Below are 18,901 nucleotides of genomic sequence, written 5' to 3'. Positions count from 1 at the left end.
GCCCCGTCGTGCAAGGCTTGGGAATTAATTGCAGCGAAACTCGCCAAGGGAAGCAATTGCGAAGAATGCTCCTGTTAATGCTGTTGGCGTTGGCCGTCCCTGTTTGCCAAGGAGCCAGTAAGTGCGGGGTTGGGGGAGAGGGCTGTGTGGGGGAGAGAGGGCGGTGGGGGAGAGAGGGCGGTGGGGGAGAGAGGGCGGTGTGGGGGTGGGGGAGAGAGGGCGGTGTGGGGGTGGGGGAGAGAGGGCGGTGTGGGGGTGGGGGAGAGAGGGCGGTGTGGGGGTGGGGGAGAGAGGGCGGTGGGGAGAGAGGGCGGTGTGGGAGAGAGGGCGGTGTGGGGGTGGGGGAGAGAGGGCGGTGTGGGGGTGGGGAGAGAGGGCGGTGTGGGGGTGGGAGAGAGGGCGGTGTGGGGGTGGGGGAGAGAGGGCGGTGTGGGGGTGGGGGAGAGAGGGCGGTGTGGGGGTGGGGGAGAGAGGGCGGTGTGGGGGTGGGGGAGAGGGGGCGGTGTGGGGGTGGGGGAGAGGGGGCGGTGTGGGGGTGGGAGAGAGGGGGCGGTGTGGGGGTGGGAGAGAGGGCGGTGTGGGGGTGGGAGAGAGGGCGGTGTGGGGGTGGGGAGAGAGGGCGGTGTGGGGGTGGGGAGAGAGGGCGGTGTGGGGGTGGGAGAGAGGGCGGTGTGGGGGAGAGGGGGCGGTGTGGGGGTGGGAGAGAGGGCGGTGTGGGGGTGGGGGAGAGGGCGGTGTGGGGGTGGGGGAAGAGGGCGGTGTGGGGGTGGGGAAGAGGGCGGTGTGGGGGTGGGAGAGAGGGCGGTGTGGGGGTGGGGAGAGAGGGCGGTGTGGGGGTGGGGAGAGGGCGGTGTGGGGGTGGGGAGAGAGGGCGGTGTGGGGGTGGGGAGAGAGGGCGGTGTGGGGGTGGGGGGAGAGGGCGGTGTGGGGGTGGGAGAGAGGGCGGTGTGGGGGTGGGAGAGAGGGCGGTGTGGGGGTGGGGGAGAGGGCGGTGTGGGGGTGGGAGAGAGGGCGGTGTGGGGGTGGGGGAGAGGGAGGTGTGGGGGTGGGGGAAGAGGGCGGTGTGCGGTGGGAGTGGGGCCGGAGTGCTCGACATAGCCCAGCTGTTGGCGGTTGTGCAGTAGAAAATAGGAGGAGAAAAAAAAGCAGAACAAGAGAGAGGTGAGAGTAGGTTGTGGTGAAGTGGGAGCGGGGACAGGGTCTGAGAGGAGGGGGTGAGTGGGGATAAGTTGGAAGAAGGTGGGGTGGGGCAGGGACTGAGAGGGGAGGTGTGAGGGGGAGATGGGGTGGGGGGCAGGGTGGGGAGATGGGGTGGGGGGCGAGGGGAGATGGGGTGGGGGGCGAGGGGAGATGGGGTGGGGAGTGGGGGGCAGGGTGGGGAGAGGGTGTGAGGGGAGATGGGGTGGGGAGTGGGGGCAGGGTGGGGAGAGGGTGTGAGGGGAGATGGGGTGGGGAGAGGGTGTGAGGGGGAGTGGGGAGATGGGGTGGGGAGTGCGGGGCAGGGTGGAGAGGGTGTGAGGTGAGGGAGAAGGGGAGAGGGTGTGAGGTGAGGGGGGAGGGTGTGGAGGCTGTGTGGGTGGGGAGTTGGGGCAGGGTGTGAGGGGAAGGCGAGAGGTGGGAGTCGAGGCAGTGTGTCTAGGAGGGCAGGGTGAGGTTGGATTGAGGAAGGCATGAGAGGAGGCATGAGATGAGGTGGGCGTGCAGATAGGTTGGGGGGAGGTGAGACTGGAGGGCAGGGTGGGAGAGGCGAGGGAGGGGAAGGTAAGCATGGGGCCAGGGTTGGAGAGGAGAGTCGAGTAGAGAGAGAATGTGGTCAGAAAACCTGAAGATTAAAGCCACGACTAATCTGGAGGCCACTCCTGTTGTTCGAGGTGAACACAAAACAAATCTTTTATCGGTACTTGAACGATTCTTCACAGGCAGGAGTGTTTTTAGGGGGAAAAATCATTTGAATTTGGTTCTTCATTCAGTCCAGAGTACGACTTGTAATATGAGCCACTTTCTAGCACACGGAAGTTGGGACTTTGGTCGCATTTGTTGCTCAGTGTTTACGGCTCTTGCATGTGTGGGAAGGAACTGCAGATGCTAGTTTTTAAACCGAAGATAGACACAGAAAGCTGGAGTAACATGAGTGTAGGCAACCACGCCTTTTTGCAGTGGTGGTGAGTGGGTGGAGGGGTGAAACTAAACGTCGATTTTCTTTAGGAAACCTGTTTCTTACCTGATTTCTTTTGAAAGAAAAAAACCCCACGAGTTTTTTAAACGTTTTTTAACTAAAGATAAAAGCAGTGACTAACACAGGAAGCGAATTACCCATCTAATTCGAAGGTTTAATGTCGTGGCTGATGATAATGTAAAGCTTCGTTAACGATTGGAAGGCGAACGCCATCGTTCTGGGATTTGCAATATCATTATTTTGGTTGTATATGTTGGCAGATGCGTATCTGCCTGTACTTGATAGCGTCCGAGAGGGACAACGTTTAAAGGAGATGAGCGTGAGAAGGATTTTAGTTTTGGATAGCTGGAACATGTTGCCTGGGGAGGCAGTGGAGACAGATGTCATTGTGGTATTCAAGAGGCATTCTGATAGGCACATGGACATGCAGGGAATGGAGGCGTGTGGATCAATCACATGCAGGCGGAGGAGATTAGTTTAAATTGGCATCATTTTAAGCCCACATGGGGCTGAAAAGCCTGATCTTGTGATGTGTTGTTTCATGGTCGATAGAGCATGCTCTTAAAGCAGGATTATTTTCATTTTCCTTCTGTTTCAATCACTTGTATCACGCTATATTCCTTTCTATTGTTCATTCAGTTTCTGTCACTGAATTAGTAAGTTTTCTGCCAAGCTATGATACTATGTTGTGGTGGGGGGGTGAAATCATTTACTTGAGTCATACAGCACAGAAATAGGCTTGTCAGCCCAATCTGTCCATGCTGACCTCGTTTAATAGTTATTCACAAAATGCTGGAGTAACTCAGCAGGTCAGGCAGCATCTCGGGAGAGAAGGAATGGGTGACGTTTCGGGTCGAGACCCTTCTTCAGTTGTCTGGCTGGGTTTGGCTTTATCCCACCTTTTTCTATCTCTACGTTTCCTATCAACGTGCATGGCCAATGTCTTTTGAATGTCATCATTGTACCTGCCTCTATTAAGCTTCCTCTGGCAGACCCCACACAGCATGAATAAATTACCCAAGTGTAGTCTATTGGATCTTTTACCCTATCACTTTCAACCCAAGCCCTCTACACGTCTACTGCCCTGGGGAAAAGTTGAGTTTATTGTCATGGTAAAAGCTTTTGTTGCGTGATAACCACTCAATGGAAAGACGATACATGATTAAAATCGAGCCGTTCACAGTGTACAGATACATGATAAAAGGATTAACCATTCTCCTTGGTTAATCTCCTCGATTTTGTATACTATTGTTAATATTTTGCCTGATTTAGTCAGAGGGTGGTGAATCTGTGGAATTCATTGTCACAGACGGCTGTGGAGGCCAAATCAATGGATATTTTTAAGGCGGAGATAGATAGATTCTTCAACAGTGCGGGTGTCAGGGGCTTGTATACACTGGAATTTAGACGGATGAGAGGGGATCTTATTGAAACAGATAAGATTATTAATGGATTGGACATGCTAGAGGCAGGAAACGTGTTCCCAATGTTGGGGGAGTCCAGAACCAGGGGCCACAGTTTAAGAATAAGGGGTAGGCCATTTAGAACAGAGATGAGGAAAAACGTTTCCACTCGGAGCGTTGTAAATCTGTGGAATTCTCTGCCTCAGAAGGCAGCGGAGGCCAATTCTATGGATGCTTCCAGGAGAGAGTTAGATAGAGCTCTTCATATATAGCGGAATCAGGGGGTATGGGAAGAGGCCAGGAACAGGGTACTGATTGTGGATGATCAACTATGATCATATTGAATGGCGGTGCTGGCTCGAAGGGCCGAATGGCCTACTTCTGCACCTATTGTCTATTATTGGGAGAAGACAGCAGAATGGGGTTAGGAGGGAGAGATGGATGAGCCATGATTGAGTGGCGGAGTAGATTTGATGGGCCGAATGGCCTAATTCTGCTCCTATTACTTATTAATATGATTGGCCATAACTTTGCAGTTAATATTTAATGTATATCACAGTACCTAGCTCAGTAAAATAACTGGCTTTCTTAATCTACTGCACTTGGGCAATAAAGATTTGAAGGCCAGTGGTGGCATGACATAGTTCAAGATCACAATTTATAGGTTATAAATCATAAAAATGCTTGGCATAACTCTTATTTGTGGCATGGTGCAGAAAGGGAGGAAGTGAGTCAATGGGGGAGACCATCTGGAAACGTTTCAAAAAATTTAGGGCATCTAATGTGTAACTTAAGAGGTAATTTGCACTTTTAAACTATTGAATCATTAAAGAATGCTGTCGTGTGAATCTGCAGTTGGGTGAAGTTGGACACAAAATGCTGGAGTGACTCAGTGGGACATCTCTGGAGAGAAGGAATGGATGATATTTTTGGTTGAGACCCGTTTAGTTTAGCGACACAGTGCAAAACAGAATCTTCGGCCCACCAGTGCCAATCAGCGATCCCGCGCATTAACACTATCCTACATACTCGGGACAATTCAATTTTAACAAAGCCAATTAACCTACAAACCTGTATGTCTTTGGAATGCAGGAGGAAATCGGATGCTGTAAGGCAGTCACTCTCCCACTAAGCCATCGTGCCGCCCTTCAGACTGAGTCAGGGGGATTTACGCGGTGATATAGAGAGAGATTTAAAACAAAGAAATGAAAGATATGCAAAAAAAATTACAGTGATCTAGGAAAAGGTCCATTGTTAGCTGTGGGTTTGGTGAAAACGAGTTGTACAGACAATGAAAATCACCAGGATGACAATGAAACTCGAACGATGACTAGAGTGGGGGAACGGATGGATAAAGAGGGGAACTTGAAGTTAGAGAAATCAATATTCATACCGCTGGGTTGTAAGCTGCCCAAGTGAAATATGAGGTGCTGATCCTCCAATTTGGGTTTGGCTTCACTCTGACCGCGGGCAGCACGGCACGATGGCACAACAATAGAGTTCCTGCCTTCGCTTACAGTGCTGGAGACTTGGGTTCGATCCCGGCTACGGGTGCTGTCTGTGTGGAGTTTGCACGTTCTCCCCGTGACTGCGCGGGTCTTCTCCGAGATCTTTGGTTTCCTCCCACCCTCCAAAGACGTACATGTTTGTAGGTTAATTGGCCTGGTATAAATGTAAAATTGTCCCATATGTATCTCTAAACTAAACAATGGATGGGGCCCTGGACAGAAAGGTCAGTGTGGGGATGTGAGTGACAGTGGGTTGAGCACAGATACATTCAGATAACCTTGCGTTTGTATTAGGTGCATTGTTTGCTGCTTGGTGCAACAGACCCCTTCTCCGTTCTCTTCAACGTTGAGCGTATTGCTGCAACATGTAGAGTTGAAAAGCCTTGTTTTACAAAATTGAGAATATTCTTCTGAAACCTGGATTCCAGGATATCTAATCCCAGCCTGTGTATTTATGGTACAACATTTTTTAAAGCACAAAACACAGTAGAGGTTCTCTGATACTCCAAGAGGGAAAAATAGGGCGGGGAATTAACAGTGGCTTTTCTCGAAGCCTTTTGCATGGGTTGGACACAATGGAGGAAATGTTATTTTTGGATATGTACGTCAGCCAGCCAAGCCTGAACAATAATTACATGGTTGTAATTGAAACTTGTTTTGATGTAACTAGACAGTAAACGGGTGAAGTAAAAAATGGCAGCTTGTAGTAAAAAACCTTTTCCCTGGGGTGAAAATGTCAAGGACTAGGTGGCATAACTTTATATTCAGATGGCAAATTTTAGTCAGTTGTTTCTTAACATTTGCTTGATGGGTGTCCAGAATGTTGTGGTGAAAACAAATATGATAGTGGGCTTTAAGAGGTGTTTTAGATGGGCTCATGGTTATGCAGGGAATGGAGGAATGTGGTTTGAGTGCATGCAGAAGAGATGAATTTGGTATCATTTTCAGCACAGACATTGTGGGTTGGAGGGCTTGTTTCGGTTCCATGTTCTGTATTCTTCAGACCTTTTTTTTTCCTCTTGAACTCTACTTTTATTTGCCCGAATACTATTTTATATTTTCACAACCAACCATGAAATTTGCAAAGAGTTAGGCAAAAGTATTGTAAGATCTGTTTTTTCTCTCATTTTTTAATAACAATACCATGGCATAGATAGAAACATAGAAAATAGGTGCAGGAGGAGGCCATTCGGCCCTTCGAGCCAGCACCGCCATTCATTGTGATCATGGCTGATCGTCCCCAATCAATAACCCGTGCCTGCCTTCTCCCCATACCCCTTGATTCCACTAGCCCCTAGAGCTCTATCTAACTCTCTTTAAATCCATCCAGTGATTTGGCTTCCACTGCCCTCTGTGGCAGAGAATTCCACAAATTCACAACTCTCTGGGTGAAAAAGTTTTTTCTCACCGCAGTTTTAAATGGCTTGTAAATGGCATGTTTCGAATCAAATGCATCATCACTTCCCCCAATTTCCGCATTAAATTTAATCTACCCCCATACTGGACGTCCATATTTTTGTCCTCACAGTTCGCCATATGTCTAAGTTTTGCACATTTAGAAATCATCCCTTTATATCCATGCCCAAGTAAATAATATTAGGAAAATGTATTTATTAGGAAAAGGTTTTAAGACTGAACACTAAGACTCGTTAGAAAATATCTATGGGATTAGACATAAATCAACATCTGAATTATATTTAAACTTATTGGAGATTTCTTGATGTAATTATTTTTGTAGGTAAGGTCGAATCTGTAGATGTTGTGTATTTAAATTTTCAAAATCATTGATGCAAAGGTAGTCCCAACAAATTAAACCACTTGGATTGGACCTGACATATGGACATGGATTGATTTTTTTTTTTGTTGTGGATGGGTTTGTGGTTTATGTCAACGATTTGGAAGAGACTGCATGACTGGTAAGTTTGCAGATAATAAACGGCACCATGGTGCAGCGGTAGAGTTGCTGCCTCACAGCGCCAGAGGCCCAGGTTCAATCCTGGCCATGGCTCCTTGTCTGTATGGAGATTGTATGTTCTCCCCGTGACCTGCGTAGGTTTTCTCCGAGAACTTCGGTTTCCTTCCACACTCCAAAGATGTACAGGCTTGCAGGTTACTTGGCTTGATATAAATGTAAAAATTGTCCCCAGTGTGTGTAGGATAGTGTTAATGTGCGGGGATCGCTGGTCGGTGCGGACTTGGTCTGCCGCACTGATCTCTAAACTAAACTAAAAGCTAGCTTGAAGTGTGTTGTCTTGTAGACGATGAAGATGGTTATAACAAATTACGGCGGGATATTGATCATTTGAGCAAGTGGGCTGAGGAATAGTTGGTGGCTCTTAATGTAGATAAGTGTGTGATGTTGCACGTTGTGAAGTCAAAGCAGAACAGAACCTTTGCAGTGAATGCTGGTTCTCTGGGGAGTGTTGTTGAGCAGAGAAATCTATGGAGATAGGTATGTAGCCACTTATAAACAGTGTTGCAGGTAGATAGGTTGGTCATGAAGGCTCTTGGCACATTGGCCTCCGTCAGTCAGGGTAGTGGGTGTAGACGTTATGCTGAAGAAGGGTCTCGACCCAAAACATCACCCATTCCTTCTCTCCAGAGATGCTTCTTGTCCCGCTGAGTTACTCCAGCTTTTTGTGTCTATCTTTGGTTTAAACCAGCATCTGCACTTCCTTCCTACACAAGTTATGTTACAGTTGTACAAGGTGTTGGTGAGGCCGTATTTTCAGCATTGTGTTCAATTTTTGTTGCCCTGCTCTAGGAACGATGTTAAACTGGAATGTGAAGAGTTTTACATGGATGTTGCCTGGACTTGAGGGCCTGAGCTAATGGGAGAGGTTGGGCAGTCTTGGGCTTTATTTCCTGGAGTGCAGGAGGATGAGGGGTGATTTTAAAGAAGCACAAGATCGAAGGGAATAGATAGGTTGGATGCAGAGAGTCTTTTACCCAGAATAGAGAAATTAAGAAGCAGAGAGGGGAAAGGTTTAATGGAACCTGAAGCGCAATTGTTTAATGGGGAGGTGGTGGGTAGATGGAACAAGTTGCCAGAGGAGGTAGTTGCGGCTGTTGCTTCTTCTTAAGCCCGTTGCTCCTCTAGGGAGCATAGGCCATTGACAAATGTCTTCCATCTCACTCGGTTGTTGGCGGTTCTTTCGAGATCTCCCCAGTTGAGTCCACTCCCAGACATTTCTTCCTTGGGGGTTCCATTTGAGGGCGTGCCGGGTGATGTTTGTGGCAGGTTTTCGGCAGTTGCTATAACATTTAAAAGACATTTGGACAGGTATGCGGATAAGAAAGTTTTAGAGGAATATATGGGCCAAATGCAGGCAGGTGGGATCTGTGTATATGGAGCAACTTGGTTGGCATGGGCAAGTTGGGCTGATGGGCCAGTTTCTATGCTGCAAAACTCTACGAAAAGGGCCCTGGAGAGGATCAGTCAGGATTGCATTGAATGTAGTGCAGACACGAGCAGAATAACCTTTATGTGGCTTCCAGTTTGAACAAAGCCTCAATTCTCTTTCCTGTTCCTCATTCAATTTTATATTAATTCTACTGCAATATCAACTAGCTTGTTTGCTGATATCTGCAATGTAATTAATAAATGATGGGCTAAGTGCAAGTTGGCATGGCTCGTGATATGTCTACTCAAGAACAGTATGGATCCTAATATCCCTTCTGGCTAGAGATCCGGGTAATGTCTTGTGTATCATTGTTTAAAGAGCAGGATATTCGGATGGATTGTGGAAAGAAAAAGGGGAGTAACTGGCTATATCTGAACCCGTCTGAAACGTCACCTATTCCTTTTCTCCATAGATGCTGTCTGACCCGCTGAGTTACTCCAGCTTCTTGTGTCTATGTTCCTTGTAGCATTCAGTCAGTTTTGATGCAAACTAATGACACCAGTCTATAGAAGTGCCTTTTTAAAAACTCTCCACTATCTAAATTGTCAGATTGCTCATTTTGCATCCAGTGGAGATTGAACAGAAAGGTAGCTTTGGCAAGATTAGACACGAGTGCACAATCTTGTCAAAGCCTGTTCTGTGGCCATTAATTCAATACAACTCCTGAGGCTGAACCAAACTGTTTAGAGCCCTATATTCTTTTGAAGCTGATATAGGCCTTGGGTGATGTCAATTATGTTTGTTTCTATTGCTGTAATGCCGTTAACCCCATCCCTGCCATCAACCCCATTAAATTGTATGGCAATCTCGGCAAGACCACCAGCAAAATCAAGGACGAGTCCCTCTCCCATCAGGCAAAAGGAATAGAAGTGTACAAACACACACCTCCAGATTCAGGGACAGTTTCTCCCCAGCTGTTATCACGCAACTGAACCATCCTATCACTGACTACTATCTACCTCCTTATCTACTATCTATCTCATTGGAGACCCTTAGGCTATCTTTGTTCAGACTTTACTGGCATGACCTTGCACTAAATGTTTTTCCCTTTATCATGTAGCTGTACACTGGATGGCTCGATTGTAATCATGTATTGTCTTTCTGCTGACTGGTTAGCATGCAACAAAAGCTTTTCACTGTACCTCGGTACACGTGACAATAAACTGAACTAAACTCCATCCCTGCCTATGTCCTGCCATCACCCCCGTCCCTGTTACTACTCATCTAATGTTCAAACTGTCATCTTATTGTATCATTGCTTATTTCTAGACTTCACCTTTCCAAAGCACTTCAGTCAAATCTTGTTGCCTTAACCTCTGTAAATTTAGAAATTTTTGTTCTAAGTTTAAATAGGGCCAAGCTCTATACCCACTGCACTTGATTTGTGTTTATCTGTAATTCAGCAAGACTTGTGGTTTTATTTTAACTTCTCATCCTTGCTTTCAATTTGCTCTTTCATTCATTGTCATAGAGTCATACTGTGTGGAAACAGGCCTTCTGCCCAACTTTCCTACTCCGGATAACATGTCCCAACTGCACTTGTCCCACCTGCCTGCACTTGGTCCATATCCCTCCAAACCTGTCCTATCCATGTACCTGTTTAACTGTTTCTTAAATGTTGGGACAGTCCCAGCCTCAACTACCTCCTCTGGCAGCTTTGTTCCATACACCCACCACCCTTTGTGTGAAAAAGTTACCCCTCAGATACCTATAAAATCGTTTACCCTTCACCTCGAACCTCTGTTCTCTGGTCTTCAATTCCCCTACTCTGGGCAAAAGACTCTGTGCATCTACTTCTCTTATTCTCTCATCTCCTCTAGTCCTAATATTCTAGGAATTGATTGCTCGGCAAATGGGGACTCTAGAACTGCTTTACTTTAGAGATACAGAATGGAAACAGGCCCTTCAACCCATCAAGTCTATGCTGGCCAGCAATCATCCCGTACACCAGCACTCTCCGACACGCCAGGGACCATTTACAATTTTACTGAAGCCAATTAACCTACACGCCCTGTACGTCTTTAGAGTGTGGGGGGAATCTGGAGCAACTTTACCACTGCACCACTGTGCCCCGAACCAGTGGGAATGCTGAAAGCCTCCAAATACTCTCTCTAGATTCTTCTAAAAAAACACTTTGACAGAGCTTTTGCTCATCTGCCATCATGGTAAATTAACTAGGGCGTTGCTACACCAATAATATTGTGCAAGTTAAAAATTGAAAATGAAATTGTTTAGTAGAGTGAGAGAGAGAAAGGGTGCCTTGAAGGGCCGAATGGCCTACTCCTGCACCTATTGTATATTGTCTATTGCCTATTGCCTGGAACAAGCAGCCAGAGGAGGTAGTTGAGGCAGGGATTATCCCAACTTTTAAGAAACAGTTAGACAAGTACATGGATAGGACACGTTTGGAGGGATATGGGCCAAACACGGGCAGGTGGGACATGTTGGCTGGCGTGGGCAAGTTGGGACGAAGGGCCTGTTTCCACATTGTATCACTCTATGACTCTATCCACTCTATTGCCTTTACCCTATCTTCAGTTGCTACTTGATTTGATAATTCTGCCAATTTGTCTTTCCAAACTCTCGTCGACCTGATTTGGTTTAATGCAATTGTAAAATGAGACTAGATTTTTTTTAAAGATAAATGCTCATGCAAAGTTTTAATTCCACTGAGCTAGGTACCTAATGTGGGAGAGTTAGTAAAAATACTTGCTGTTCACAGCTGGAATCACAGTGGGAGTCTGGAAAGAGGGTGGGCATTGAAATGGGAAGAAATGTGGAAGATGAAATTGAATGCAAAGGGATGAAATGATTAATCCAGGAAGACCATAATGGGTTTTGAAAGTGAATTAGGTAAACAACTGTATTAACTATTGAGTTTTAGGAAGGGTCTTGACCCTATCTGGAATTCTCTGCCTCAGAAGGCATATAAAATTCTTAAGGGGTTGGAGAGGCTAGATGCGGGAAGATTGTTCCCGATGTTGGGGGAGTCCAGAACCAGGGGTCACAGCTTAAGGATAAGGGGGAAGTCTTTTAGGACCGAGATGAGAAAACATTTCTTCACACAGAGAGTGGTGAGTCTGTGGAATTCTCTGCCACAGAAGGTAGTTGAGGCCAGTTCATTGGCTATATTTAAGAGGGAGTTGGATGTGGCCTTTGTGGCTAAAGGGATCAGGGGGTATGGAGAGAAGGCAGGTACAGGTTACTGAGCTGGATGATCAGCCATGATCATATTGAATGGCGGTGCAGGCTCGAAGGGCCGAATGGCCTACTCCTGCACCTATTTTCTATGTTTCTATGGAGGCCAATTCTCTGAATGCATTCAAGAGAGAGCTGGATAGAGCTCTTAAGGATAGCGGAGTCAGTGGGCATGGGGAGAAGGCAGGAACGGGGTACTGATTGAGAATGATCAGCCATGATCACATTGAATGGCGGTGCTGGCTCAAATGGCCTCCTCCTGCACCTATTGTCTATTGACCTGAAACGTCTCTCATTCCTTCTCTCCAGAGATGCTGCCTGTTCTGCCGGGTTACTCCAGCATTTTGTGTCTGTCTTTGGTTTCAACTAGTATCTGCGGTTCCTTCATACACAACAGTATTATACACATCCTTTGAAGAAAATAAATCTTAAGCAACATGAGCAATGAAAAACAGTGATGCTTTAAAAAGCTTGTTAGGTCCTGAATGGTGTATTGTAGATGCATTTGAGTAAATATATGAACCCTTAATAGGTAGAATGGACCTTTATCAAGATGTTGGTTAAGGAATGAAGGGTTTTAGTTTGGGAAAGTTATTGAAAGTTACAACAACAAAAAATTGACGAGTGATGCTGTTTCTCTGGAATGGAAATAGTTTCCACAAAAGTTTTTGGAATCAGAAGTATCCTGGCTGGAAAAAATGGAGGGATGTTAGATAGAGCTCTAGGGGCTAGTGGAATCAAGGGATATGGGGAGAAGGCAGACACGGTGTATTGATTGGGGACGATCAGCCATGATCACAATGAATGGCGGTGCTGTCTCGAAGGGCCGAATGGCCTCCTGCACCTATTTTCTGTGTTCTATGTGGATGTTATTGCAAACTTTTAAAGCCTGTTCAAATTGGCTGGGCAAATGTAAAAATTGTCCCTAGTGGGTGTAGGATAGTGTTAATGTACGGGGATCACTGGGCGGCACGGACTTGGAGGGCCGAAAAGGCCTGTTTCCGGCTGTATATATATGATATGATATGATAATACAAGACACATTGTACCGTTGAGTCTTGGAAAGGGCAGGCTAGCTTAGTTTCTGTTCTGAAACTGGAATTTTCTCACCTTTGTTCCTATCTGATTAGCTGAGATGACTCATCTCTGAGTTATGATGGTATTTCTGTGCTGCTCCAGTATTTGTTTCAGCAGACAACGCAAAACAACTTTGGGGCAACCAAAAGCTGGAGTAACTCAGCGGGTCAGGCAGCGTCTCTGGAGTAAAGGAATAGGTGACGTTTCGGTTCGAGACCCTCCTTCGGTCTGAGAGTGGGGGGGAAAGGGAAACGAGAGACATAGACGGTGACATAGAACAATTAAATTAAAGATATGCCAAAAAGAGGGTGTGGCAGGAGAGAATGTTGCAGAACTCTCCGCAGAGAGAGAACTTCTTCAAAGTTGCCATACCTTGGAGAGATTTACATTTCTTTCATACATTTCGTCTGTATCTCTCTCTGTATCACTGTCTATATCTCTTGTTCCCCTTTCCCCTGACTCTTAGTCTGAAGAAGGGACGTGACCCAAAACGTCACCCATTCCTTTTCTCGAGAGATGCTGCCTGTCCCGCTGATTTACTCCAGATTTTTGTGCTTGTCTTTGGTTTAAACCAGCATCTTTCAACTACCCAACTTTCCGGTGGCACGGTGGCGCAGTGGTAGAGTTGCTGCCTTACAGCGTCAGAGACCCGAGCTCAATCCTAACTATGGGTGCTGTCTGTATGGAGTTTGTAGTGAGTGGGTTTTCTCAGTCTGCATCAGTTTCCCCCCACACGCCAAACATGTACAGATTTGTAGGTTAATTGGCTTCTGTAAATTGTCCCGAGTGTGTAGGATAGTGATTCATCAGTATGGGGTGATCAAAATTTGATAAATGTCCAGTACAGGGTGATCGCTGGTCAGTGCGAACTCTGAGCCCAAGGGCGTGATTCCACGCTCTATCTCTAAAGTCTAAACTCAGGATGCTCCCTAAATTTGCCTCCTCTCTGCATCACAGTGCATCTATTGGTAAATATAAATGCCGCAGTATTTCTGTGCATTTAGAAACGTAGAAGCAGGAAAAGACCATTGGTCTCTCAGAACCAGCTGTACCAATCGCTAAATTGTGGCAATGCAATCAAAGCACCATATTTCTCCACCCCCTCCCCCCATACCTTTTGTGCCTAAAATCAATCAGTAACTTGGCCTCTACAGCCTTTGACAAATCCCACAGATGCAGCATCCTCTTGAGTAAAGACATTTGTCATCCATGTCCTGATGTCTTGCCCCATTATAGAACATAGAAACGTAGAAAATAAGTGTAGGATTAGGCCATTCGGTCCTTGATTCAATATGATCATGGCTGATCATCCAGAATCAGTACCATGTCCTGCTTTTTCCCCTATATCCCTTGATTCCATGTGCCCTAAAAGCTAAATCTAACTCTCTCTTGAATGCATCCAGTGAATTGCCCTCCACTGCCTTCTGTGGCAGAGAATTCCACAGATTCACAACACTCTGGGTGAAAAAAATTTTCCTCATCTCAGTCCTAAATGGCTTACCCCTTATCTTGACACTGTGACTCTAGCCAAGGGAAATACTGCCTCCCAACTAATCTATCTATTGTCTTTCAATTAGAATTCTCTCCTTCTCCTGTCTGCCATGAATAAAACCAAGTCAACATATAAATAGTACCAGACCACATTCCCTGCCATCCTAGCATCCGTCTGTTGGACCTTTGCTGCACTAAGGGGACCAAATCTATGCAACACCCCCGAGGCAAGACACCCTCATGTGCAAATTCTCTTGCTGTGAAAGCCTACATGTCACGTTTGTATATTTGTTTTTGGCGACTGTCGTAAGAAGAACATCAATCAGTATTTCAGTCTGAAGAAGGGTCTCGACCCGAAACGTCACCCATTCCTTCTCTCCCGAGATGCTGCCTGACCTGCTGAGTTACTCCAGCATTTTGTGAATAAATCAGTATTTCACTATCAACTCTTGCCCATCCAATGTCATTAAATCATACGCTTTTTATTCCCTCCAACCATTTTGCATAAAGTTGTCTTTCCGCTGACTGGTTAGCACGCGACAAAAGCTTTTCACTGTATCTTGGCGCACGTGACAATAAACTAAACCGAAATGGCATCGAAACTTGTCTGAAATCCTACTCCTAGCCCGAGTAGTAACACCAACTTTCCATTGGCTTTCTTACTTGCAATTGGCCGTATCAGTTTTGTACCTGAACATCAATGATAGTTTGTGGAAACAAGATCAGTACGGGTGTCGGGGATTATGGGGAGAAGACTGGAGAATGGGGTTAGGAGGGAGAGATAGATCAGCCATGATTGAATGGATTGGAATACTTCATTGTCACATGTGACAAGGCAGAGTCAATTCTTTGCTTGCATGCCCAAAGTATCCAAATAGTCAGCACATAAACGGCTCTGACAAAGTTACAAAGTACCCACTTCAGTCTGAAGAAGGGTCTCGACTCGAAACGTCACCCATTCCTCTTCTCCGGGGATGCTGCCTGTCCTGCTGAGTTACTCCAGCTTTTTGTTTCTATCTTCAGTTTAGACCAGCATCTGCAGTTCCTTCCTACACATATTGTCTTTCATCAATGTTTGTTTCATGTCCCAGGGCTCCCTGATTCCTTTGTTACAAAATGTTGATGTCCTTTGCTGTTGAAAAAAAATGTAAACATCGTAGCATTAACTACGATAAATAGGAATTTCGAACTGAAATATTACTTAACTATTGTAGTTAACAAAACTTTTTTTTAATTGCAGAAGGTCGATCCTTCATTGGCAAAATAACTAATGGCACTGACTTGGAAGTTGATGAGTTTGTGAAATCCGTTCTGACCAGTGGATTGACTACAGTCTTTTTGCCGTTGGTCTACATAGTAGTATTCATCATTGGATTACCTGCAAATGCCATGGCACTGTGGGTCTTTGGCTATCGAACAAAGGTTAAACACCCGGCAGCTATTTACATGGCCAACTTGGCTTTGGCAGATCTCCTGTTCATTGTCTTGCTCCCTTTGAAAATTTCATACCACCTGAATGGCAACAACTGGATTTTTGGAGAAGCAATGTGCGAAGTGTTTATCGTATTTTTCTATGGCAACATGTACTGTTCCATTTTGTTCATGACCTGCCTCAGTGTGCAAAGGTACTGGGTTGTCGTGGAACCAATTTCTCAGGCAAGGAGGAGGACCGGCATTGCTTATGGCATATCCATTTTCATTTGGACACTGATTGTACTGGGCACAATACCATTATACTTGAACATTAAGCAAACGGCAAAAATTGTTAACCTTGATATTGTAACCTGCCACGATGTCCTACCTGAAGAGAAGTTGGCTTCCAGCATGTTTGACTACTTTTTGTCTTTGGCTATTGGGGTATTTTTATTTCCAGCATTGCTGACCTTCACGTCCTATGTATTGATGATCAAAGCATTGAAATCCTCTTCTGGTGAAGATAGCATTGGGAAAAGCCGCAAGCGAGCGATCGAACTCATTATCACGGTCCTCGTGATGTATTTGGTTTGCTTTGCTCCCAGCAATGTTCTTCTTGTTGTCCACTACTACATGATCAAACACTATCAGAATAGCAATGTCTATACAATTTACATTGTAAGCCTTTGCCTATCTAGCCTAAATAGCTGCATTGATCCCTTTGCCTATTACTTTGTTTCCAAAGACTTCAGAGATCATGTTCAAAACACACTACGATGCCGCAGTGTCAGGGCTGTTAGAAGCATCCAGGCTTCAATTGCCTCCAAGAAATTTTCCAAAAGATCATCTTCCTACATTTCTGCCAGTAAAGTTACTACCACAACAAGCAACTGTTGATCATTTGTGTGGATACACAGCTTTGATTCCATGGTATACGGTGTACTTTTCCCCCAAAAAAACCACAGGATAGGTTTCTGAACACTGAGATAGGAAATCAACTGAGTATTAATCCAATTTGGAAATAATGATCTGAAATGGGTTTCAGCAGTCTCATTCAATCAGTGGTCAATGTCAGTGTGGGAAGGAACTGCAGATGCCGGTTTAAACCGAAGATAGAAACAAAAAGCTGGAGTAACTCAGCGGGGACAGGCAGCATCTCTGGAGAGAAGGAATGGGTGAGGTTTTGAGTCGAGACCCTTCTTCTGAACGCCACCCATTCCCTCTCTCCAGAGATGCTGTCTGTCCTGCTGAGTTACTCCAGCTTCTTGTGTCTATCATTGCATGAAACAACTCGCAGAATTCAGAGCCAACCTTCTGAACAAATTCAAATTTTGTTCAAATATAATTTCAATGCAAGTAATAACTCCAGTAAGATGTACTGAATTTGTACATATAACATTGTCTATATACCACACAATCGTGACATTTGTCTATATTTTGAATTGTATCAATCCTGCATGTGTCAATTGTTTTTATTTCAATATATGTATAGGGTGTATATATTTTAAGAATGGTCTGATATATTTAAATATTTCAAGAGCAGTCTTGATTTTTTTAATATTTAATGTTTGACTGGAACATGGAAACGTGCAGTTCTTGCTATTATTTTCAAGCTTGTATATAAACCTGCAAATGCTTTTTATATCATTTTTATAAGTCTGAATTTTATTTAGTATTAACATTGAATTGAACATTCATATATTCTACCGGAAGAAAAGTCGCTGTGAAAATGTAGTAAACAAATGAATTATTTGAAAATGGTCAAGAATATTAAGAAAACTGTAAAAATGTTCAGATCTTGCTGTGAAGCATTAGCATTGAATAAATATTTTAGAAAGCTTGGAATTCATTGTGTTTCGTATGTTTTACTGAAGGCACCTTGCTGCCTTAGCCGAGATAAGTTCATTGAACTTCGTAAGTTCATTAGTTGAAGCAGCATTTGGCCCATCAAATCTTACGGGCGGCACGGTAGCGCAGCGGTAGAGTTGCTGCTTTACAGCGAATGCAGCGCCGGAGACTCAGGTTCGATCCTGACTACGGGTGCTGCACTGTAAGGAGTTTGTACGTTCTCCCCGTGACCTGCGTGGGTTTTCTCCGAGATCTTCGGTTTCCTCCCACACTCCAAAGACGTACAGGTATGTAGGTTAATTGGCTGGGTAAATGTAAATATTGTCCCTAGTGGGTGTAGGATAGTGTTAATGTATGGGGATCGCTGGGCGGCACGGACTTGGTGGGCCGAAAAGGCCTGTTTCCGGCTGTATATATATGATATATGATGATATGATATGAAATCTACACCGCCATTCAATCATGGCTGACCTATCTTTCCCTCTTAACTCCATTCTCCTGCCTTCTTCCCATAATCCCTGCCACCCGTACTGATCAAGAATTTCTCTATCCTTGCTGTCAAAATATCCATTGACTTGGTCTCCTCAGCCTTCTGTGGCTATGAATTCCACAGACTCGCCGCCATCAATTCGAGAGTCTCAAAATTAAGAAGATTAAGTTAGTAGAGTAGAGATCAGAATCTCTAATATCCAACACTAGAGGGCGTGGCTATAAGGTGAGAGGGTGGAAGGTTTAATGGAAACATGTGAGGAAAGTTTCTTTGCACATAGTGAGGGGCTGGAACTCATTACCAGGTGTGGAGGTAGATATAATAGTGGCATTTAACAGGCTTTTAGATCGGTGCAGGGAAGGATATAGATCATGTTCGGGCAGATGAGATCAATTTAACTTGACATCATGTTCGGCACAAACATTTTGGGCCTGTGCTGTGCTATGTCCTATAAGCTATCCTTGTGTAATACTGGCCCACTAATTGTGCTACTAACTTGCTGGTTTGCACACAAGGACTGTTCTACAAATAAAGCTAGTGTGACCATTCAGTAGCCTCATCATGACAGATGTTTTTAATCGGGAGGGGGGGGGAGTGTTGGAGCAGTGGATGCTGAGAGGCGTGCAAGGTGTGGGTAGAGGAGGTGGTAGAAGAGTGGAGGAGGAGACAGGGCCCGGGAAGTGAGGAGCGAAGGCCGAGGGATTGGTGAGAGGGAGTCGCAGGATTTTGGGAGTATGGGCCAGAAGAGTAGAGAGAGAGATAGAGACGTACGGGTAGGGGCTGAGAAAAGGCTGAAAGTGAGGGAAAGTGCCTATAGAAATGGAAAGTAAAGGGGGGGGAAAGAGGTTCGGAGGAAACTGGGAGAGTGTAATGGACTTGCGCAGGTGGGAAGA

At 45.4% G+C, this 18,901-nt stretch overlaps 1 protein-coding gene across 1 annotated transcript; it reads left to right on the top strand.

The window, feature by feature from the left end:
* Positions 1 to 17,444, top strand: LOC144592504 (proteinase-activated receptor 2-like). Its single transcript, XM_078397107.1, has 2 exons — positions 1 to 117; positions 15,498 to 17,444. Exons 1-2 carry the CDS (start codon positions 66 to 68, stop codon positions 16,565 to 16,567), a joined length of 1,122 nt encoding a protein of 373 aa, XP_078253233.1. The 5' UTR covers positions 1 to 65; the 3' UTR covers positions 16,568 to 17,444.
* Positions 17,445 to 18,901: the final 1,457 nt, after the last annotated feature.

The sequence above is a fragment of the Rhinoraja longicauda genome, chromosome 3 (genome assembly GCF_053455715.1).
Source record: "Rhinoraja longicauda isolate Sanriku21f chromosome 3, sRhiLon1.1, whole genome shotgun sequence".
NCBI lineage: Eukaryota > Metazoa > Chordata > Chondrichthyes > Rajiformes > Arhynchobatidae > Rhinoraja > Rhinoraja longicauda.
This window is presented reverse-complemented; position numbering and strand designations above follow the sequence as displayed.